The sequence below is a fragment of the Phasianus colchicus genome, chromosome 8 (genome assembly GCF_987193195.1).
Source record: "Phasianus colchicus chromosome 8, bPhaCol1.hap1.1, whole genome shotgun sequence".
Classification (NCBI taxonomy): domain Eukaryota; kingdom Metazoa; phylum Chordata; class Aves; order Galliformes; family Phasianidae; genus Phasianus; species Phasianus colchicus.
The window spans coordinates 33,509,670-33,534,142 of record NC_143443.1 but is presented as its reverse complement, the minus strand read 5'-3'; the positions used below and the strand labels follow the sequence as shown (position 1 = coordinate 33,534,142).

The window sequence follows — 24,473 nt, the reverse complement described above, 5'->3', positions numbered from 1 at the left end:
GTTTGCATCCAGTATGGCTGGTAGCAGTACTGTAAGCCAGCATCAGCTTATATATGTAATGCACACAAAGTATTTGAGCTTGCACTGAAATCTCAGCCGCTCTGAAGTTATGAAAGAACACCAGAGATTCATTTCTCCTATGCATGGAAACACTGCATGTTAGTATCCTTCCTAATTTAAAACTCTGAGACAAGCAAAATCTGAGGTGCTGTGTTTTAAGACAGTTATTCACCCGTAAACATAAGATTAGCTGCTACCTATGGGATTCCCTTTGCTCCGAGTGGGGCCTGTGCTGTGATGCTCTGTGCACAAGGGCTGATGATGGCCACAGTGCAGGGAGCTCAGTGGTCACCCCAGCAGCACTCAGCCCCAGCAAACAAACTCCCTCAGCTATTATTAACGCAGAGCTGACATTTCAATTATCCCTCTCATTTTTTGATGGCGTGACAGAGGCACAAAGATATTCAAGAGATAGGCTAGGCCTCAAACGCTTCTGGTTCCTTCAAGATTTTCTGATTTCACTTGAAATAACTTTAATTCTTTTGATTCTCAGGTGTTGGGCTTCTTTTATATTTTAATCATAAGGCAACCCTGTTAAAATGCATTCATTAAAAAAGAAAAAAACACAACAACTCTCCACTTCCTGACTAACCTGAGTATAATATAAAAATGTATTTACGGGGTGAAAGCACTTGAATTGCTGTCTTGGGAGTTATGCCATACGCCCACAGTGCAAATACCTCAAAAAGAAAATTAGTCATCTGCTTCCAACTGTCAGGATCCAGTAAAAAACAACAAACTACTGTCTTGGAAACAGCCTAAAAATCTCACTATTGAGCTCCGGTACATTTCAAAGTAATTTCAGAGACCAAATGAATAATTTGAGCCCTATAATATCAAGACCTATACATATGAAGAAAAAAAAAAGTGGAAAATGGTTCTGATATTTGACTACCACAGGATTCCCACTTTCATCCTCCACCATCAGTTAAAAACAGCTTTCAACAATGAGTTACTGAAATTAGGCATGGTTGGTTTTTTTGCTTTGTTTATCTTGTTTGTTATTGCTTTTTTCACATTAGAACATTTGTACCCAGAATTACTATGGCCCTCCCCAGCATTCCTATGGCAGCCAGAGGTGGCAGGCCGCAATCTGGTCTCCCTTCCTGCACTGAAAGGCTGCAATGAGGTCTCCCTGGAGCCTTCTCTTTGCCAGGCTGAACACTCCCAGCTCCCTTTCTTCATAGCAGATTTGCTCCAGCCCTCTGAGCATCTTCATGGCTCTCCTTTTGACCCCTTCAAACAGCTGCATGTCCTGTTTGCGTTGAGTCCCTGAGCCTGGACATCTGGCTGAGGTCTCACAGAGGCAAAGAAGAGGGGGACAATCCCCTCCCTGCCCTGCAGTCACCCCTGTGTGTCATCCTATGCTGAGGGCACAGGATGGTCACAGTCCTTTCTGCATAGAAAAAGCTGGCCTTTACTCATACTTGTACCCTACCTACATCCAAGCTATTGCAAACGAAATTAAACTCAACATAAATCAACCCAACCTGACCCAGGGCACATGAAAGCATCTCTTTTTTCTAGCTGCTCTAAATATTCTATTCCAAGAGCTTCCACTCTGCTGGTGAGGCTAACCTCTGCTTTGTCACATCTGGCTGCACCTCAAGCACTGTGTTAGGTTTTGGGCCCCTCACTGCAAGAAAGACATTGAGGCACTGGAGTGTGTCCAGAGGAGGGTGATGGAGCACAATGATGAAGGGTCTGAAGCACAAAGCTTATGGGGACTGGCTGAAGAAACTGTAATTGTTCAGTCTGGAGAAGGGGAGGCTCAGGGGAAACCTTATTGCTCATCACAACTGGTGTAGCAAGGTGGGGAGTTGGTCTCTTCAGGTAACAGCAACAGGACCAGAGACAATGGCCTTTAGTTGCACTGGGCAGGGTTCAGGTCAGATATTAGGAAAAATTTCTTCTCCAAAAGAGTGGTGATGCCATGGCACAGACTGCCCAGGGACTGGTGGGGCCACTGTCCATAGAGGTGTTCATAGCTGTGGGGATGTGGGCAGTGGGTATGGTGGGGTGGGCTGGGGCTGGGGATCTGAGAAGTCATTTCCAATAGTTGTCTGATTCTATGATCTGTATGTGAGCAGATCCTCAAATGCAACTAAGAGACCCATGTTTGCTGGGAGACACAGCCAGGACTGACTCCCAGGGCTTTTACTCAAGAAATGAATAAATCATAGTTAAAAAAAAAAAAAAAAAAAAAAAGCTCCAGAGATTAATGAATAAAAGCTGCAGGTGAAAACTGAAAACATAGGAAGAAGAAGAAAAAGAAACCTGGAACATCTCTAAAATAAAAAAACTCAGTTAACCAAGAGGTAGGCTGACAAAGTTTAAGCATCAAGTTGATTGCCAAGAGCCTGCTATATTTTTTTTTATTTATTTGGTTGCACTAACATCTTTCCTAAATGAAAACGCTTAATTGGCGATTTTCAATGTTACTGAAATACAGCAACAGTAAGGCTAAGTCAGTTTTTCTACTGAACTACCAGGCAGATGTCACAGAACACCCTTCTATGAGCTTACAGCTGATCCAAGGTGCTTTATCTGCATATCTGTATATATTGCTGCTCTGGGTGCAGCTTCTTAAGGGAATCTGAAACAGATATGATTCCAGCAGAAACACGACTTAGCTGGCAGAAGTGTGTTTAGATGAGAAAGCTTTCCAACCCAACGTAATGCCAAGTCTTTTCTAGTTTAGATTAAGACTCTATGGCTAAGCAGGATATATTTTCATCTGCAAAACACATCAAATAGTTTGTGTAGCTATATCATGGTTATTCAAGTCGTGAGGATAACTACAATACTCAGAACACAGTGAAGCCATCTATTCTGCCAAAAGCAAATTATGTTGATATTAAGCACAGATAATTCTCTCCTGAAGCGCAGTTATTAGCCATATTAGTGCTTTAATACTTTACAGTAGGAAACACCGCTTTTGAGAAGTTCACCACTAGACTGTTTATTTTAAAACCATTATTCTGCACACAGAGGTAACATCACTGTGCTTAGCTATACGCTGTACATTGTCCCAGCAGGACTAGGCAGTGCATGGAAACACAATACCCATTCATACAAAGGAGAATGGTGGTCCACGCTTCTCCAGCTCTTCAGCGCTGCCCAGAGCTGTCACTCAGAACAACTTCAAAGGCCCACTGCCTTCTTATGATAATTTGTTGCACTATATTTTAATAAAAGCCTCAAAACAACAACAACAAAAAAATAATCCTTGAAGTCTGTTTATCCTCCTTGTTGGCAGTAGTACATAAAAGCATGATGAGCATCAGTATCATCTAACGAGCATACCCATCAGAGCATAAATGCACTCTGAAGCACAGCCACTTCTGTAAAATCGTGCCATTAAGTAACTCAATTAATATGAAGTATTCCCTGCATATCCCTGCGGATAATGGAAGACATCCAGACGTAACAGAACTACCCTCACAAATTGTTTTAGGAGATTTTCTGTTTGTTTTTAATAGTTGCTCAGGACATGTGAATCAGTGCTCTCTCACTAGCTACTCACCGAACAATGGAAGGAACCCAGCACACACAGTTCTAAGCTTCCTTCTCTCAGCTCAGTGCAGTCTATAATTTGTATCAGCAAAGACTTACATGCAAAGGTAGTTTTGATGTGTTACAGTTGGTATTTTCAAAAGGTGCCTCAAGCGGCTGCCCAAATTCTGCCTTTCACAGGGATTTAGGAGTGTAATTCCCTTCAGCTCCTCTGAAAACTGCAGCCTATTATTAGTTTCTGCCAGTCTGTGTCAGCAAAATGGCTGCTCTTCATTATAATATCTTAATACTTGGAAGTGTTAATTGAGGTTAAGTCCTGCTTCTGCCAAGAATGCTGAAAGAAATGCAATAGAAGGAAAGCCTCCTGCATATAATACGCAATGGAGATAACAACCACATGTGAAAAGCTAAGTATGGAGATCAGATACCCTTTGCAAGGTTACTCAGCTAATTAGACGCAGCCACAGCAGCGAACCAACCTACATCCATGCCTCCCCAAGTATCTGGACCATGCAGCATCATGTAATGCACGAGGCTAACCAGGCCCACCTGCACGCACCCATCCAAAACCAAAATACAGGGTGTCAAAGAATGAAGCTTTGGGAATAACAACTTTTTTGGTGTATAAGAAAAAAGAAAAATTGCCTGTTCAACATCCACAAAGCATGAGCATGCATCAGCATCAGCAATGGTATGCAGGTGAGCTCCACAGAAATCATGGAATGACTTGGGTTGGAAGGGACCTCAAGAATCACTGAGTTCCCCAGGAGGCCAAGTCTGGAGTCTGCTCACATGAGGTACACAGCCTTCATCCCCAGCCAATAGGGCACATTTACACAGTGAAATCTTTGGCATAAAAATGTCCCTCTGATTTATTTTTTCAAATGGGTTTTCAAATGAATTTAATGATCAATCTCCCTGCGCCTACCACTGTTCTGTTTCTCTTGCTATTTTTTTCTATAAGAAAGGATGAAAAAAGGGAGACTAAAGCAAGTTATGAAATGTTCTACTTCTCACGCTTAAACCAATGCAGCAGTCCCCAAATCACTGCATTAAAACTGCAGAATGAGCTGCAAGGCTGAACGCTGAAGACTCTTTAAGTAAAGCACATCGCCGACGGGAGCTCCTGGCTCCCAGGCATCTCATTCAGTGCAGAGTGAAGGGCTCTGCTTTGAGCCTCAAGCAGACCGAAGCCAACTTTCAGTTCTCTAAGAAGAAAACAAACGTTCTGTAGCAATCTTTATTTTCTGGGAAAACATCACATTTTACAGGCTTGAATAAATACTGAAAAATATCTGTGAGTTCACCAGTGAAGAAAAAATTGAGCAGTCTGTAGCCTGACCTCTTCCAAATTGGAATCATCTTATTAAATTATTTTTAAGTGGAGACAAGGAAGGATTTTATTCAAAATGCTCCATCTCACACAGCACAGCCAGATACCCAGATGTGCTCACACACTGCTCCACCACTTAGCACTGAGGATAACTATCTTAACCAGCTCTATTTTTCACTGTCTGCACTTAAAATCCAGCCTCACTGTATGAGATCTACATGCAGAACTACTATTCTCACAGTAAAATCTCTGTTGGCACCAGGTAGATGAATTCTTCGCATGTTTTTATGTAGATAATTGCATAAAAACAAGTAGAAGTCCAAAGCCCTAGGGTAAAAACAACAGAATTATTTCATAAGCAGTTTGGTTTGTATGTAATTGAATTCATACTGGAGTGACACTTGTACAACACAGAACTGGCTGCAGAGCTATCACACTGCCTTACAGAAACCAAGTGCTGTGAGGCCAGGCAGGAAGGGCTTCCTACAAAGAAATCCAAAGCAAGGGGAATTCAGGGAAGGCAACATCACTTCTCTGTTGTGCAAAAGAAAAATCACCTCTGAGAAAGCTGAATATATTCAATGAGGAAAATATTACTTTTAGAAAAGTTTATCATAAATTACATCAGAGTAGGAAAAAAGCATTGCATGTCAGTGTAGTTGGTGAATGGCAATGAGGCTAAAAGCAAGCAGAGCCAAACATGCCAGCTGAGAATTTGGGGTTTCAGAATGATCATCCAAAAGTGAAATCATGTTTAATATTTATATCCAAGTATCATTTCTATCAGGTTGAGCCTGCCAAATACCATCAATTAAGACACGTTTTTAAACACTTGAATATCTGGGATTACTGTGCATTTAAAGGTCAGCACCTTCAAGAACCACGGAGACGTGGCACTAAGGGACATGCTCAGAGGGCATGGTGGGGATGGGCTGGAGCTGGGCATGGGAATCTTAAGAAGTCTTTTCCAAACTTGTGTTAAATAAGCAACCAGCCTATGAATGTTCAATGAGTTCATGACAACTAGAATGTTACAGGCATGGTGCTGTCAGTAACTGGTCAGTAAACGCGGTTCTCCAGCACATCCTTATCTCTAAATTGGAGAGATACAAAGGGTGGACTATTTGAAAGTTAAGGAATTGGTTGGAAGGTTGCAGCCAGAGGGTTGTGGTCAACTGGTGTATGTCCATGTGGAGGCTGGTGATGAGCAGTGTCCCCCAGGGGTTGGTCTTGGACCAGTACTTTTTAACATCTTTATCAATGACGGGGTCGAGTGCATCCTCAGCAACTTTGCTGATGACACCGAGCCGAGGGATGCAGTTGATACAGCAGAAGGAAGGGATGCCATCCTGAAGGACCTTGATAAATTTGAAAGGTGGGCTCTTGTGAACCTAATGAGGTTTAACAAAGCGAAGTGCAAAGTTTTGCACTTGGGTCAGGGTAATCCCAGATATGTATACAGACTGGGAGAACAACTCCTTGAGAAGAGCCCTGCTGAGAAAGACTTAAGGATCTCAGTAGGTGAAAAACTTAACAACATGAGCCAGTAGGGTGTGCTTGCAGCCCAGAAGGCCAGTGGTATCCTGGGCTGCATCAGAACAGGGGTGGCCAACAGGGACAGGGAGGGAATTGTCTCCTTCTACTCTGCCCACATGAGGCTCCATCTGGAGTACCGCAACCAAGGGTGGGAACCCCAACACAGGAAAGATGTGCAGCTTTTGGAGAGACTCCAGAGGAGGGCCACGAAGATGATCCAAGGGCTGGAGCACCTCTCCTATGAAGACAGACTGAAGAAGCTGGATTTGTTCAGTCTGGAGAAGAGAAGGCTGAGGGGAGACTTTATTACGACCTCCCAATATTCAAAGGGAGATATAAACAGGAGGGAAAACAACTTTTTACACAAGTAGACGATGATAGCACAAGAGGAAATGGGAAGGAGGGAAGAATTAGATTAGGTATCAGGGGGGATTTCTTCATTGAGAGAATGGTGAGGTGCTGCAACAGGCTGCCCAGAGAGACTGTGGGTGTCCCATCCCCGGAGATGTTCAAAGCCAGGCTGGATGGGCCCTGTGCAATCTGATCTAGCACTTGATCTAGTGGCTGACAACCCTTCCAACTCAAGCCATTCCACAACTCTATGAAACCACCTCAGTAACTAAGGCAGTGATCATGGACATACGCCCTTATTACAGAGCAAACGAAGGACGACGATTCAGAGACACGTTGTATGATTTTTAATATGGCAATAAATTTCTTTGAGACTGATCCCTTGTTGCTGAAGCATTTCTAAGCTCTGGGCCAAAGCCGGACTTTGAGAAACTTCTTAAGCTACTTGTTACCCAGCCCAGCAGCACAGTGCAGGAACAGCAGAGTGGTGCAGAGCAGGAGGTCGTTAGGCTCTGAGGCAGCTAATTACCTGTATATTAAAGGGTACTTTGCAGGCTTACAAAGAGGAATTAAAATGTCCCAACTGACATCTAATGAAAAAAACTGGCACCCTACGCAGCATGTTTATGTCTTTATCTATAAAGAGGCATTCAGACAACAGTGCTGTATTCCTCTGAAGGCGATTATTAACTACCATTTATGTCCTCGGTAAATAAAGGCTTTCAACAGCTTATCTGTAAACTTGAGGTGTTGTGTCCTTGCTAAGAGTTTTTAGTATTTGATCAATAGCTTGAAAAAATAATTGTACAAGTCCAAGTTTAATGCTGCAGTGACAACCTGAATGCCTGCCTCCAAATAATCAAAGCGGAACTGCAAAACAGAAATGACTTCACCCCTGAGAGCACAAAAAAGTACAAGCAAATGCAAAGCAGTGCTGCTTTATCCCCCAGAAGGAATGGTACCTCGCAGAGAGTTCTACTCGCAGTTCTTTTGCCAGCCTGCCTTTGTAGTTGTGCTAAAATTTAGCAGTGCAGTTAATTTCAGTGTATTCCTCCAGATAAAAATTATTTCCAAGGGCACGTTATCACTTGGTATCAGGTTTTAAATCCAGCATGTTCCCAGTCCTCATAAAATAAGAATGGAAACAAAAACAAAACCACCAACAACTGGAACAGCCAGAACTCTAACTTGCATTTTTCTTTCACGGGGAAAAGAAAACTCTATCTTACAGAAGCAGCAGATTCGCCCTATTAACTGCTGTCTGCAGTACTGCTGTGCTGAGCAGCTCCATCCCCATGGCAGAGCACTCTGCCATGACAGTGTCCCACACCATTTATAAATCCCAGTGCTCCCAATGGCTGGAGCAGTGCCTTCCTGGGCAGACAAGCCTGATTTAAGCCAACACCGCATCCACTCTCTGCCTTCAAGGTCACACTGATACATTTCTTCCTGCTTAAAAACATCTTTTATATAAAATATGCAAGTAACCTGATGAACTTCTAAAACAATATTCAAACCTTTAACATAATAAGAGTTGGTAGTTTTCCAAGGAAGGACAACAAAGCCGTACAAAGGCAGCATGCTCGCTGAGATAAATCACCTGGAGTTAGTTAACAAAAAATAGCCAGCAACTGCATTTCCACGTTAGGGACAAGCACATGCCTTGTCCCTTGTTCTCCATTAATATTTTATTCTACAGAGGTCTGATATTTTGCCACATGAAAATTAAATCAGCTCTTTTGCAAATGCTGGAGTTTTTGCTATTGCTGCTAAGTGAGGGAAGCACAGACGAGGTCCTGCTGTCCCCACAGTGGGGATGAGGAGTGTGCACACCTCTGAGCTGCAAAGCCAATGTGGAACTGAGTGATGTCAGTTGATGGGATGATGTGGCCCCAGGACCAGGGCCAGGTTTTCACCCAGAGGGTGGTGAGGAACAGATTGCCCAAGGAGGCTGTGGATGCCCCATCCCTGCAGGCATTCAAGGCCAGGCTGGATGTGGCTCTGGGCAGCCTGGGCTGCTGGTCGTCAACCCTGCACACAGCAGGGGGTTGGTCATCTAGTTCCAAACCCCCCTGCTATGTGCATCAGGCTGCCCAGAGCCACATCCAGCCTGGATATCAGCCATCTCTTTCAGAACCCTAGGATGAATTTCACCTGGCCCCATGGATTTATATACGTTCTATTTCAAGAGGAGGACTCCCGATTTGTTCCACTGTTACAGTGGGACAGAAATCACTCCCCACACCCTCACCTACAGACTCAAGGTCCTGGCAGACATGGGAAACCTGACCACTTGTGAAGACAGAGGCAAAGCACTCATTGAGTACCTCAGCTTCTTCTATGTCTGAGGAAGCCAGCTCCCCATTACTTTCATCAGAGGGGGAACACTCTCCTTGGTCTGTCCCCTCCTGCCTATGTACCTATAGAACCCCTTCTTGTTATCTTTCACATCCCTCGCAAGTTCAGCTCCATCTGCACCTTGCCTAGGATCACCAGTAAGGAGGTGAAGCTGTATGTATTTGGGAAGAGAAGAAAGCCACACAGCAGAACCAGGAGCTGTGTCCATTCACAGTGAGGGTTCAGCATGTGGCACATAGAGGCTTTATGTAAAATGAAGAGCACTTAATTAGATTTCCTTTTGTATTCCATCAATGTACAAAAACATAACTGAAATGAATCTTATTTTCTCCTTCCAACCATCAGTCGCTTGTTGTCCAAAATAATCATCATCCCCAGTGAGGATGAATATTATCATCCCGTTCTCCTAATAGCTAGATTTTTATATTAAGTATTAAAGATAAAAAAAATAATAATAATCAATTCCTGAAGTTCTACGATAAGCACTCACTGAGGGCAAAAATATTTTAAATGACATTTTAATGACCTGGTGTTCTTATCTTTGCAGGCTTTCATATCGGACCGGTCAAGACACAGCCAACTGCGACACGTGCAGGAACAGCGCATGTATCATCTACAGGTGGGTCACAAACACTGCCATCCCACTTCGTACTGAATGAGAGGTAATGATTTATTCATTAGTGCAATATCAAACGTCAGCCTTGATTCAGTCGTTGGGATTCTATCTGTTTTTTTTTTTTTTTGTATTGTCTGCATGGAAACAGCTCAAGAAACAGAAAATAAATTCACCTTCACTTAGCTATTTAAATTCAACAGATAACTGTCTAAAATTTTCAGATCAGAGCTGCAGACTATTATGGTCAGTAGCACTGCTACAGATCTTAGGTGTGAAGTACTGCGAGTCACAAGCCTCATTTTCACATAGCCACAAATCCTTAGAATTTTCTGTTCAACAGCTCAACATAAATTGACATTTATAGCAGTAAGCACTGGACTGGGGAAGCAATTCCAAGAGATTTTATAGCAAACATAACCACATACAGATTCAATCCAGGCAGTTTAACCAGTGAGATGACGTTACTACCCAGGCTTTTACATGCTTCCACATTTACAGTGCAGGAATTTTATCCCATTGGCCAATACCCAACATGAACAGCAGCTCTGAGTTCTTTACATCAGAGTCAGTCTTCATGCAACACACACAGACTTGCTGCATGCATACAAAGACTCATTCTGAAGGTGTATGATCTGTTACATGAACACAGGTTTGTTATTGTCAAACCAATAAGCAATTACAAACGGCTCAAAGCTGAAAGGTTTTATAAAGACTGTTTATACCTGCTAGAATTTCCTGTCTGTGGCTGCTAGAATTTCTTCTGCAGAAGGAAATGCTTGGAGTTCACTCACTGGAAGCAGATCAGGTGCCAAAGATAAAAGGACACGTTTCATTTCGCTCTAAGGCAGAGGTTCCCCTCCTCAAGTTTATCAGCCAAGAGGCTTCTTTTTGCCATGTGTTATGTAAGGAAGGAGTAGCAGATAATCAGTGGGCATGACATGAAGCCATCAGGAGTCTGATGATGTGTTTCATACTGACAGCTTAATTGCCCTCCTCCATTACAGAGAGGCTTAAAGAAAAGCAACTACATATTTACATGTGGTGCAGGTAAGATGAAAATAAACGTTACTCAGATCATCATTGCAGCAGGGATTTCTTCTCTTTGTTATACAAAGGGATAAAACATTCTGAAAATGTCTTTCTTTCTGAAATACATCAGGAAAGTATTTAAGAAAATTAGGCAGTACAATACAAAAGAAAATACATAAAGATGGCCGTTAACTACAGATACAAACTAAAATGAATGTACTATTGCTGACCAGGTCTGAAAAACCTTCATGTTTCTCCACCAGATCTCTGATTTAGGTAGATCTGCTCCTAGCTTCCTAGCAGTGAAGGTAAAAAGGATGGAGAACTTCAACTCCACCTTTTCTCCTTGCTGACTAACTTGGAAAGAGAAAGATGCTGTTCTGTGCAGGAGAAGGAACCAATTGATTTACTTCTCCTTTACAGCAGTATTTAGAAGCACGTCAATACTAAAGGCCAACCCTGCCTCTCTGCTTGCTCATCCCCAGCAATTTCTTTCTCAAGACAGACTGGGAAATTGCAACAGAGCACACTGCCATCAGAGATGCTCTTTTTGTCTCGTTAACTAAAACCCAAATCCAATTTGAATTATTATTTTAAGGTCTTGATTTCGAGTCAGCACAATTTAAATTAAGCAACTTCCCAGTTTTTACCTCTTACATTCACTGCAAACAATGCAGACTGGAAGTGTTTCCTTGCGTACACATAACAGCATTTCCCACCAGAACAGCCACTTGGACTGCAGCTATCCATGCTGGGCATTTGCCTACAGCAGTGTTTCCAGGGGAAGTTTTAGCAAAACTCAGCTCAGCTCTTTGTCAGAGGAGGAGAATACATGCTGCAGGCAAAAAGTCTAAATGCAGAAGACGGTGCGAAACAGGGGAACTATGAGAAGCCTGAATTACTCTGACAAGATAAGTAGTCAGAAGGGATAGGAGAGAGATTCTCTGATAAAACTACCGCTAAGACAGATTGCCTTGTATGATCCTCTTCTCCTCCACAAGCCATACTGCAGTGCTGGAACCTCTGAGAGAAATGAAGGCTTTCACAGAATCACAGAACCATGGGGGCTGGAAGGGAGCTCTGAAAATCCCCCAGTCCAACCCCTGTTAATGCAGCTTCCCCACAGCAGGGCACACAGATAGACATCCAGGTGGGTATGGAGTACCTCCACAGAAGGAGACTCCACTACCTCCCTGGGCAGCCTGTTCCAGTGCTTGGTTTGTACCTGTTGCCCTTTGTCCAGTTGCTGGGGACCACCAATAGGAGCCTGGCCCCATCCACTTGTCTCCCACTCATTAGGTATTAATAAGCAGTCATGATATTAGTTATTTAAAAAGAATCATTTGGAACAGTAAAAACAGGCAAACGTTGTCTGGTGTTAATCCATGTGAAACATTAACCTACTCCATTAGTACTGACATCTCCTAACCGGAGATCACAGATCAGTTTCAAAATCATCCATCGTTTACAAACTGAAGAGCAAAATGAATAAAAAGACAAAAAAGTCTGCACGTGTCTTTCACAAACCAATACAGGCTCGGCACCAATATTTTTAGAAACAGACGAGTCTTATTAGGGCATGTTGTCAGCACAAAAGCAACTGCAATACGAGCACAGGCCTGAGCAACAGGCTGTTTCTCAGCATTTAATTTTGTCTTTGACATTGCATGGCAAGCTCCAGCTACTCAGCTGAAAACATGACGAGAGCACTCTCAATACACCATTACAGGTTAAAATCATGGCTACGTACATCAAGGAGGCAGCACAGCAACCCCTGGAAGCCATTCTTATGAAGATGTTAGATACACTGATAATTAGGAAAATATATAAAGATGGCATGCAAAGTAAGACAAGTAGACATAAATTCCTAAGATATTATCAGTACAGTAAAATCAGGGAACCAAATGACCAGAATAGTAATTTTCACCATCTTTTTATTTCCTACCCACGGTAACAAATTTGTGCTCTTTCTCACACAATTCTTATCTCTAGACTGTAAGATTCTTGGTTGAAAAATGGATCTTAATGGCTTGCCAGCACTGACAATGCTATGGATCCTGGGCATTTGTAATATTCAGGTTAAAATAGGAAATTTTTAAAGAGATTGTTTAAAAGTGTATTAAGCTAATTTTCAAGTTCTTAATGCTTATCTGGATCCTGTTCTTCCAAGATGCAGCATGCACTAATTCCATGTCATCCTATTAATGCAGCTAGGAGACACAATGATACTCTTTAATTCCTGTTTCACCTAGCCTACTTAAATGCAAAGAGTTAAGCTGCTCTACAAATGCTTGTAGGATTTGGGCCTTAACACTGCAAACTAGGTAGTAACAAGGTAAACAAAGGCAATGCCAACTGAAATGAGGAAGGTTTAGGTTGAAGAGAGAGAAAAAGGTTTGCTCCTTGAAGGGGAAAGCAGAGGAACCAACTGCCCAGAGCCTGGGCAAGCTCCATCCCTGGTGCTCTCAAGAGGTGACTGGATAGAGGACCCAAGCAACACAGCCCTGAAACTGGGTTATTCTGATTCTGCAGTCTTACAAGTAAGCAACACATCAGATTGTTAGTATCTAGTATCTTAAAATGATGCATATTAATAACGTGTGACTACGTTAAAAAAGAAAGCCCATCCAAATTCCTGAGCTTGTTGCTAGATATCCTCCCACGTCCCGTATGTTTAAAACCAAGTGGTTATGACTCCTCAAACTGTTTTCAATCCCATATACAGCAACAGAATTAGAAAAAGCTCACTCTGCTGCCAGCGTGCAAAAAATAAACACGCTCATTTACATGTATTCTCATTTAAAAAAAAAATAAATCACAAAGCCAAAAACAGAAAATCCAGCACACCAATCCCTAATGCACAGTGCTAAGATTCAGAAAATGGGATTAACCACAAAAGTCTGAAGGAGCTGGCCATGTTGTGTGCATGCCTTGAGTGAGACGGGACATCCAAACTGCCCGCCTGGCTGCAGCTGGGAAGGGCTCAGTATTGCTTCCTTTATCCTGCAGTGGGCCCCAGGTAGGGACACAGCCCTAACACCTCTGGAAAGCACTGCATTTAACCCACGTGCACCATACGTGGCTGAGCAGCTGTTCAGGATACCTGGTGTCCTCACCCTGCACAGAAAAGCGCTCTGAGTTTATCCTGGAGAACTCGGCATTCCAGGATTGAGTCCGCACTGCTTTCAGAATGCACAGCTTCCATTTCACAAACCGAAAGCAGAGGCTGGGGGACACTGAGCCCAAAGCAAAAACAAACACAGAAACCCCACAGAGGTTCCTGCTGACTACAATTCTGAAATTAACATCACGGAATGAAAATAATTTTCAAGGCAACGCCGCCTCGCTCGCTGCAAACCAAACTTGCACAGCAAGGGAATGATGCTTCCTATGGACAGACCAGACCCTGACTCACGTTTCTGCTGGGCTTCACTGCATGCACATGCTGTGCAGTAAATAACATCAGGGCCCAGGAAACGGGAAAGAAAAGGAAAAAAAAAAGAAAGACTGTGATCACACATTGGGTTCTCTCGGCACCAGTATCAGTCCTGAGCAGAACTCAGAACTGGAGAAGCAGACATGGGGTCCTGTGCTCAGGGGTTCAGTCAGGCACACACTGACAGCATCTACAGCTGCAACTGCAGCAATGCTTTTGATCAGTCCTGGACCAGAACTGGCACAGTGTGACAGGATTTCAGAGATTTTAATTACAAAGTTCTCGCCTGTGCTTAATGACACAATTCTCAGAGGTCTGCTGTTTGATTTCCTTTGGCCAAATTTTCATGGGACTGACATACATGCAAACACTGATTCACGTGCAAATGCCAAGATTCTGTTACAAACCCTGTGAATATATGGTGGCTCTCAGGGAAAAAAAAAAAAAAAAAAAAAAAAAACAGACAGAAAAGCAGAATTTTTTTATCACAGACAAAACAATGCTGTCTAGAGGCGCTCAGAAAAACCAAAACAGCCCATTCTGTGCAATGTGCTGCACAAAGGAAAAAACTGAGATAGGCACTGAGAATGGAGACACTGTGATGCAGTGTTCCAAACTGCATGGCCCAGGTACACGTGTGACACCAGAACCGTTTGTCATATTCAGATTCACCTCTTGTTTTTGTAGGGTTTATTCATAATTGCCAATCTAACTACTGAAAAATATATTCTGTCCTCTCAATATGGAGAAGCACTTCCAAAGCCAACAACCTCCATAATGAATAAAGCCAGAAGAACATACGGCCCTCACTAATTCAGTTGATGGAGTTACCACGAGGACACTTGAAGAGATGAAAACAGACAAATTGAAAGTGGAAAGAGCCACGTGGCACAGAGAGCATCTCAGGGAAAGGTCGTTTCGAGAGGAAACCTACAGCTACTTGGGATATAAAAACATCACTAAGCAGAGTGAAGCTGTCAGAGCTGTGACAGGTGACACAAACAAGTTCACGAATGCAAGAATTGGAAAGATAGGGGAACAGTCTGTAGGGAGTATCCAGCACTACGTAACAAAAACACGCAGAGGTCACACAAATACGTAATGCTTGCTGAGTTTAATAGCATTCCATATGTTTGATAGAACGTTAAAACCAAAAGTGAAATCAGCAACAGCTGAGTCAGGGAGAGATGAAAAACGACAGAGTAAGGAGGCTTCGGTCTTATTTCAACAGTACACTCACATCCCAAGCTCACAAGCAGACAAAATCATTTGCCTCAAAGGAATAGTTACATCAGAACACCTACAAAGCTAAATAAATTGATCCTGATAGATAACAATTCTTACAAAATGTATGCAGCTGCAAAAGCTGGAATAATACAGTTTTCTTTCATCCTCTTTCTAGTTCTCAGAAGAAAGATTTTATTTTGATGTAAATTGATGGAAACAAAAAAAACAGCCTCCAATAAGCTGTGAATAGAGAGTGATGCAGCAGAGAATTTGTCTGGACCAGAACTAAGAGTTCTCCTCTCAAAGTCTGCCTCCAATAGAAATCGATTCTGAAGAAAGTTGCTCTGTTCCAAAAGTTGTGGGGTTTCTGTTTGTTGGGTTGTTGGCTTCCTTAAAGTAAAGTATTTCTCACACTGATTTTGAGCAGTTCTTCAGAGATTTTCCCAGCTGAATGCAAGAATAACATTTTGAATTGACCTCTACCAACGCCAGAATCTATTTCATCCTGAGATTCTTTCACTGTGTTACTGAGAGCATTAACGTGGTGGGCTGTTTACAATTGATTGATGAATCTTCCCACAAAATTCATGTCACAGTTATCTGACGAAGAGCTTTTTGCAAGCTAAACTGGAAAAATGAACGTGTTCTTCATCAGCAAGGATGAACAGTAGATTCAGTGGTCTTAGAACTGTCTTTGTAGTATCAGGATATCCAACACTGCGACCTACTGCAAATTCACTCCTTGCAGATGCTGCTCTAATGTGCGTATGTTCAAAACAAATGTTCATTTTAATACAACAAGCAACATGCAGGGAAGAAAGAAATTACAGTCTTTGTTCCTAACATGCCATCAATGTCACTGTTTCCTAAATTTACCCTTCAACACCCAGCTGCAATGTAACGTCCAAGGCAGGATGAAAAGAGTCGCTGTAGGGCTCAGCCAGAGGTTGACATACCAAATGCAACTGAGACATTTCATGGTATATGAAAGTAAGTAGCCTCGATTTGGGTTTTAAGTATCAGACAGAAGTAAGGTTTTACTGAAGTTCATATTGTGTTTTATTAGCTAAACTTGAATCTCTAGCTCTCTCTATTGAAATAAGAGTTATAATTTCATCTTTATGACATTTCTTAATTGCTAGTAGGATTTTGTAGTCGAGAGCGCTTAGAATTCAGAAGGAGTAGCCTGGATCTTAAGTACACATTTTGATTCCAAACTTAGGATGAAATGAGTATTTCCCTTATTTCTACGTTTAATAGCAAATCAAAAAAACAAGTACACTCTATTACTGAAATGGGTCCTTCCAATCAGCTAAATAAATAGATCTCCATCCGTAGATGTTTCCGTCCCAGTACTCACTCACAGCAGGGGCTAAGTAGGTTCTGTGTCACTACCCTTCCTACAGGGCTATCAGCATATGGAGAAGTTCTGCAGTGCACGGGAGAATTAAGTTCTTAACGTTTAACTTATCACAGAGGAGTACATAACTACGACGGACTCGTAGTCAGGAGTCAATTTGGTGAAATTAACTCATGGTAAAGCTTGAAAGAAACAAGCCAGGGTCAACAAAATGCCAGGATGGCCTTCTTGTCAATGGCTTTTATCAAAAGAAAGTTCTCCTCACCTATGGAGGAGCAGCATGAGCAGGAGGCACAGAGCCCAGGAGCACAGACAGAGCCCTCCTGCACAGAAGAAGGCATCAGGATCCCATTTAACATCATCTTTCCACGTCTCATCTTTCTCCCTCCAGTTCCACGTTTAAGAATTGCTGCAGCAATTGAAGTGTTTATTCTGTATTTGAGTTTAATAAATTAAGCCTTTCCGTAGTGTTGTCAGATGTTGCTTTAATTGAAATAGTACTGTCATCGTAATGCAGTAGCTGATTGCCTTTTCTTCTCATTTTTAGTGTGGAATTGGATTTCAAGCAGCAAGAAGATAAACTACAGCCAGTTTTGAGAAAACTTCATCCTATTGAGGAAACTCAGGTTGCACCTTTGCCTTATTCTCAGGAGAGCTACTCCTCAACTCCCAAGCAAAAATCCAAAACTGAATCAAAAAAGCATGGAAGATGGAAACTCTGGTTCCTTTAACCAAGTCCATTAACTGTGGAGTTCAAGGCCTTCTCTGAAATATATTTGGAGTTCTGTCACTCATCTCCAAGGGATGTCGGTGCATTGCTCCGTGTCACCGGCCCGTGCTGTTCTGACTACTGTGGCAGCGTTCAGTTCTCACCGTATGTACCAAAAAGGCCTTTGTACCTACAAACTCATGTTCAGAAGCAAGGGGTGATGTGACACCTCGTCAGCTTTTATTTGCGGTTCACCAATGTGGGATGTAAAACCTGAATTGAAATTTATACTGAGATGGAAAGGAAAACTATTCCCTCCCCCTCCCTTAGATCTGAGAGCATCACATTCTAACCTGTTAAATCGTAGGCTGTCATCCTGTACACAGCTAAATATCACTTTTGTTTTAAAGCCTTTTGGGGGTTTGGTTTATTGTCTTTAAATAACGAGGGGGGAAAAAAAGAAAAAAAGCAAGCAAGCCTTATGTATGCAGTGATCTTCAGTTTTACAAATCCATGTTGATTGGGGAGTGCAGTTTTCAGCACATCTATCCCGGACAAAGCACAATTTTTCATGTGGTCCAAGACCATGAATACTCTCTGAGATGTGACTATGTGTATATTTGCCTTCATGTGTTGTAGACTTCAGCCAAGCTATCACATTTTGACAACGCACCATCAGTTCTAATTTAGCTGTGTCCTCACCACCAGGCAAACAAGGCTGCTGCCCGTCACCAGCAGGTGGGCAGTGAGAAATGTCCCAAATCAGGACAAGCCTTAACCACACCAAGCTGACAGGGTCAAGGCTACAGGACAATAAGCCGTCCTAAATCTCCCTTTTAATCTTTTGCTGCCCCAAAGCTCTAAACGACACATTCTGGCACAGAAAAAAAAAAAGACAACAATCTGAAAAACACAAAACGAACAATAAAAAGTTCTACGGATTGCTGGCACTTGCCATGATTTAGTATCTTTTTCTAAGGCAGTCTTTGGAAAACCTCTACATTACTGCAGAAGGCACCATAAATTTTATAGTACGCATTGTGCTGTGAAACCTGCCTGGAAGGAGCAGCAATTTTAGAAGCTGTTTATTTACCAAGCTGGGTTTCTCAACCAACACATTACAATTTATACCCATATCTATTAATTGTACTAAGTGACCAGCACTCTCCTATGGAGGAAACGTTTGATTATTTTTCCTTTTTATTCCTTCTTTTCATGTTGCTCTGAATTATAAACGTTTCCTTTAAGTACTTGTTGCTGTCATTAAGCTCATATCTACAACAACCACATCTCACACTGGAAGTGGACAGGGACTGGAAATACTGCTATGTTGGGTCTTTTTTAAGAAGTCGTACGGAGTTACGTGGCAGTCTGCTTTACTAAGATTTGCTTTTGAGATTTCACACCCTGCAGCATCACTGAGGCAGGAATTCCTTAGTCTATAGGTGGTAGAAATACCATGAGTAGCAGATGAGTTTGCACATACTACCAAACTTGAAATGTTTTCATTGACACTGTTTTTTTTCTGAGCTCAACATCCAGCCCGTAGCTACAAGAAAATCTGAGGAGAAACACATGCCTGTTTGCTACAGGGAAAAGGTAAGAAAAGGAAGTTAGAATGGGAACAGACACGCAGAAGATGTCAATGTCCACCTCCAAATGAATTTCAGTGTGCTTAACTGAAAAGGTCACTTTGTAGGAAACTTCAAGAGGGCTACGAGTTCTTGTACGTACACAAACAATATCCTGAAATACTCTGAAAGGTGAAGGATCAAATGAGGTGACCGGACCCTGCGTACCAGGAAAGAAGTGCATTGTTTCACGAGGAAGAAGTGTGTTTCGTGTGTTTTATACCGTTTTTAATTAAAGATACAAAGCTGTTTACAAGGCAGCTCGCCTCACATGCTCTAGAAACCCACCCAATTACTTCCAAACAAGAAAATCTCTGTTTTTTTTTCCCTAAAATGAAATATCAAACATGGGTAAAACAAAAAGACACAACGATATTCAGCATTTCAAAATAATGCCAATCATTTACGAATTTATATAAGCGAACGCGCCATTTAATTAAAGAAATTAAATCAAGCATCTCACAGTGGCAACCAATTACAAATCGTTAGAGTCACCTCATCAGCAGCTTTCCCCATCAACCTGTTCTAAATGTTCTCACGTGCAGGGACTGACACAAAGCTCAGCTGCTCCGTCTGCGGTTCTGCCTCGCTCAGAGCCCAGGGTTCTGTATGCATGTCACACCACGGAGGAAATCTCACCGGTGGAACACGTGAGAGCTGCAAGGGAAGGTTCTCACGGCGTGTTCTGGACATGTTCAGGCTATTTTCTTAAAGAGTTGCAGATTTTTAATTTTTTACATTTTTTTAAAAAAGGAAAAGCCGACATGCATCTAGTCTTGCTTAGACTTACATACCGTGTTCTGTCGTACCATACGATGTAATTTGTAATAAAATGTTTTTGCAAGTGTGTAAAAAGTATCATATTGTATTGCATTTAGAACCACTCAGGCTCAGCCTAGGTAAGCAGAGAGAATCCTCATTCTTTAGAGCTTTTGTTAAACGTGACATGATGCTCTTTTCACCCTTGTGCAGAACACCTGAAACTCAGCTATGAGGTGATAGCAGAGAAAAATACATCTTCACTTTCAGTGTGGCACATGACATAGTTTTGCCAAATTCACCGACAGCCCTTCCACACACTGATTTGCTACATGCACTTCTCTCATATCACGCTGAAACTAATTTTTAGTCAATAAATACTGCAGTGACTTTATATTACTTGCTATTTTCCGAGTCCGTATCATTTCCATTAAGCAACAGTTCTTTGTTTTATAACTACTAGGAAACACTATTCATGTACGTATCACTTGTTTTCTTAAAGGAGGATTAAAAAAAAAAAAATCACTGTAAAAATAGTTTAACAATCAGGATAAACTGAGAAAAAAATCATGATTAAAACTGAAAAATCCTACCATCAGTACAAAGTGTTTGCTTTTTCTTGCTTCAGGTGCAAAACCGTCTGTGCTGGTCATCTCACTCAGCGTGTTAATGGTTCATCAGGTATTTAAAATGGGACAGATTTGTTTCTCAGGAACACTTCCAACCCCAAACCACTGACAGCCCCATTCCTTCAGCACCTGCGTGCACACACTGCAAGTTGCTCCTGGAATCTCTTAACCAGTTACTGTGCAATTCTGTTCTTGTAGAAAGACAGAGACTGCATTATTTCAGCAGCCATAACACAGAAGTGGGGCTTATTAATGTCACTGGAGAGCTGGAAATGAGCTGCTGAGCAGTGAAGGTGCATGCAGTTGGTTCAGATAAGCACTGGCACCGCACAGCCCAGACCCATTGGCTGCACTGGTGGTGTTACCATTCTAAAGCAGCTTGATACCAGTGGCAGAACAAAACCATTACCACCATCCTCTTCAGTTTTCATCACAGAATCCTTAGAGGTGAAAGGGACATTTTGTAAGTCCAACTCCCCTGCAATGAACAGGGACACCACAGCTCCAGCAGGTTGCTGGCCTCAAAAGCCTCCAAGGATGGGGCATCCACCACATCTCTGGGCAGCCTGGGCCAGTGGAACAGGTTGTGAAATAAGTTTGCAACACCACTTCAAATGCTTCCACATGAAAAGAAAATGTGCAATTCAATAAAGTAAAAAATTTTACCCCCTAATAGTCTAGTGAAGAAAATGAAGTTTTCTGCTTAATGCTTTGGAATGCCAAGCATTGTTATCTGTGAAGTTTGGGTTTAGAAAGATAATTTACATCCTCTAGCTTCAACTCATAAACAAGGTGAGCTTCAGAACACTCTCCTGTGACCATCAATACCTCAAATTTCACTTCTGGAAAGGCATCCCTGACTTGAAAAGACAACAGACAGCATCCACCACCATCTATTATTTCAGTCTTCCCTCCTCACATCAGTGCTGTGTTCTGCTGTTTTACACTTCTTGCTCCCGTGTTGTCATCAGTTCCACTTCTTCCCTCTGCCCGCTGTCATTTCCACCCTGCAGAGATTCTCTCCCACCATATCTGAGCAGCACCTCTAAACCTTCCATTAACATCAGATGGCTGAAGTGTATCACATTGAAACCTTTACTTTCTGATCACTTTTGCGGCTCCTCACTTCTTGGTTTCACTGCATTCTTTTCCAAAATACAGCAGGAAAGAGAAGCTCCATGGGAAACACTGCACCTACTGCTAGAGCCACAAAGTCCCCTCCTGCCCACTGCTCCCCTGTCACACAGCCCAAGGGAATTTAAAGGTGTCACAGTGGGCGTTCAGCTGGCTTTTCACCAGAGACCCAATGATGTTCAGAGCTCCTCAGACACCCTCACAGCAGCACAGCCACTTCCTACCCCCTCCAAGCTACATCTTCACTCTAGCAAAATGAAACATGGCTTGTTCCACAAAGTAAAGGAACCACAGATTGCACTGCACTGCTCATCAAAGCCAGAGATTAGTAAAGAGTGGGTCAGGAATGGAGTCAGAAGGGACAAGAGATTGTACAGGAGGCAAAATTCTGCTCCTTCTGATACCCGGGTCACTTACAAGGCCAAAATTACCTTTTCAAATTCTAACTGTTAGTAACCAGCTGTAGTTTTGATGAGAATTGTTAGAAGCTGTCTCTAGGTCTCACCTTTCTTGGGAAAAACTTGCACAGCAGCTCTGCTTCAGTTAGCAAACAGATCGAGCAGAATCACCCAAGTGAGACTTCCAGAAGAAAAACCACACTCCGAAATAACAAGTACTAAAATGGCAATCTGACTTTTTTCATCTTGAAATCTATTTGATGTGCCAAGTGGGGAACAAACCCTAATTTCCAAGTCCATAAATTCACTGCTTTCACTGAACCAGCCTGTGCAAGCGGCCAGAAGCACAAAAACCTTTAAAAGCTTTTTACCTGTATTCACATTGAAATATGGCAAAAGTTAACAAAATTCTCTCTCATTTCCTGAACCACTGAGGAATGCTGAGGAATCCCACGGAGAAACAAATCTCACCATGTTTCCATGTGGGTCCTCACAACACTGTATGTGCCAACATCCCTGCCTACTGCAAAGGACAGGATTTGGTCAAGTGGGAACTACAGCCCATTCACTTTTCCTCAATGTTTCTCCAAAAAAACTGATCTGGTAACAGCCAGATCAGTATCAGACATACAAAACCCTATCTGAATGTTTTAATGGGGAGAAAACTACTGTAATTATGTGCAGCATCTGTAATAGACTCTAATTACACTGTCTCCTGCAACGGTAAATTCAGTATTCCTCTTACATTAGCACATACAGCAACCTGAAGCTATGCTGAAGACTTCTGCTCACTAATGCCAAAGGACATCACACACACAGCACATCTCCAGCCCCACAAGCACTGGCACCCAGCAAGTAATTTAAATGGGAACAATATCTAGAAAGCAAATGCCTTCAGTATTTATCCTTAGCGATCACACAGTTCAGGCATCCCATGAGGCACTGAAATTAGAATCAAGTTCCAAATATGAACAAGACTGCTGCTCTCATTTGCCAGTGCTAATCAAAGCAGGACCCAAGCAGGTAGGTAGTTCTCTTCTAGAGAAGTAAACATCAGCTCTTCAGTTGAAGATGACATTGCTACTGCTTCAAGGTGAAAACATGCCAACTGCTGAATGCCAGTATTTACACAAGAAGCAAATTGCATATGCACATGCCCTGATTTTATTGCTTATGAAAAAGTTATTATTTCAACTATGCTTCTATGGTATCGCTCATCTTTAAACTCCTCCTTCCTTCTTCTCATCCTGCAGGAGCAGTTCTCCAATACGAATTTTGGGTAAAACAATTCTGGTAGTGATAAAAGAAAAGGCATAATTTCAACCTGACTCTAACCCAGAATCCAAGCAGCTCGAATGCAGAACACGAGGTCAGCCATTCTGAGAGATGGAAAACCCAGTTTGACCAGAACTCTTCCTCTCCCCTTACACATGCTACACACAAACTACAAGCCAATGCTCTACTGCTGACTGAACACACACAGTTACAGAAGGTTTTGATTGCTTTGGATCACTTGGGATTCAAATCCTATTACATTCAGGTACAGAAAGATGTGACAAAGGTATTTAAGTTTACATCAGGAGACACTTACGATGAGCTCTGAATCACGTCCCATGGAAATGACTGTTCTATTTACTGTCCTCAGAAGCTTTTCCATGATTATCTGGACATGTCGTTGTGTTGGCCCCTAAGGAAAAAGAATGAATTAGTTTGAACTCTGTACACCAGTAGAAAAACAAACATCTGAGTTAAAACAACCTCTCTTGTGAAAGATAGATAAAACAGTACTTACTTCTATTCATCAAAAGCAGAAAATTAATCTCTGTTGTTTTCATTTTTTTAAAGACCATGCAAAATCTTATTAACATTTTACTAATAAATGTATTAGTAGTACTGTTACAGTTTTCTAAATGGAAAGCAAGTGCATGGAAGCAATGACCAGGACATTTAGTTACCTGATTTTATTGTCTTAAGTCATTTTTCCCACCATCAGAAGCACGTTATCATGTCTAAGGAGCTATTATGCAAAATCTTAGCAAAAACGGAACTAAGAAAACCAAAGGAAAACTTTAGGCAATGAATTTCAATTTCAGCCAATTACATCAAATTAATATTTCTGCCTTATAAGTAACCTGCCATTATTTTTGGCAGAATATTGAAAATAAAACATTTTGCACAACCAATCTGGAAGAAAAAGGTCAGAAACCTCATGCAGAACACTGCCTATGGGAACTGAAGCCAAAAAACACATGACAAAAAACACACAACGAACATCACAGGGTAGTCTAAATTTCATAAGCAGGGGTAGTTCCCGTTAGTGTGGATGACTTCCAAAGAGGGCTGTGACATGGGAAGGTGCAACAAAGCCACAGCCAGCATTTGGAAGCATTT

General features: G+C 42.0%; 2 protein-coding genes across 5 annotated transcripts in view; one reads left to right on the top strand and one right to left on the bottom strand.

Moving 5' to 3' along the window:
* Positions 1-18,761, top strand: part of INSYN2A (inhibitory synaptic factor 2A) — a 41,875-nt gene extending 23,114 nt beyond the window's left edge. For both annotated transcript variants that reach the window (XM_090145653.1, XM_090145654.1), the window contains exons 3-4: positions 9,702-9,773; positions 17,370-18,761. In XM_090145653.1, coding sequence (XP_090001779.1) covers positions 9,702-9,773; positions 17,370-17,553 — 256 coding nt within the window. In that variant the 3' untranslated portion in view covers positions 17,554-18,761. The remainder of the gene's footprint in view (positions 1-9,701; positions 9,774-17,369) is intronic.
* The window catches only part of DOCK1 (dedicator of cytokinesis 1), a 272,132-nt gene that overhangs the window by 165,213 nt on the left and 82,446 nt on the right, over positions 1-24,473 (bottom strand). For all 3 annotated transcript variants that reach the window (XM_031597310.2, XM_031597311.2, XM_090145652.1), the window contains exon 27: positions 23,674-23,769. In XM_031597310.2, coding sequence (XP_031453170.2) covers positions 23,674-23,769 — 96 coding nt within the window. The remainder of the gene's footprint in view (positions 1-23,673; positions 23,770-24,473) is intronic.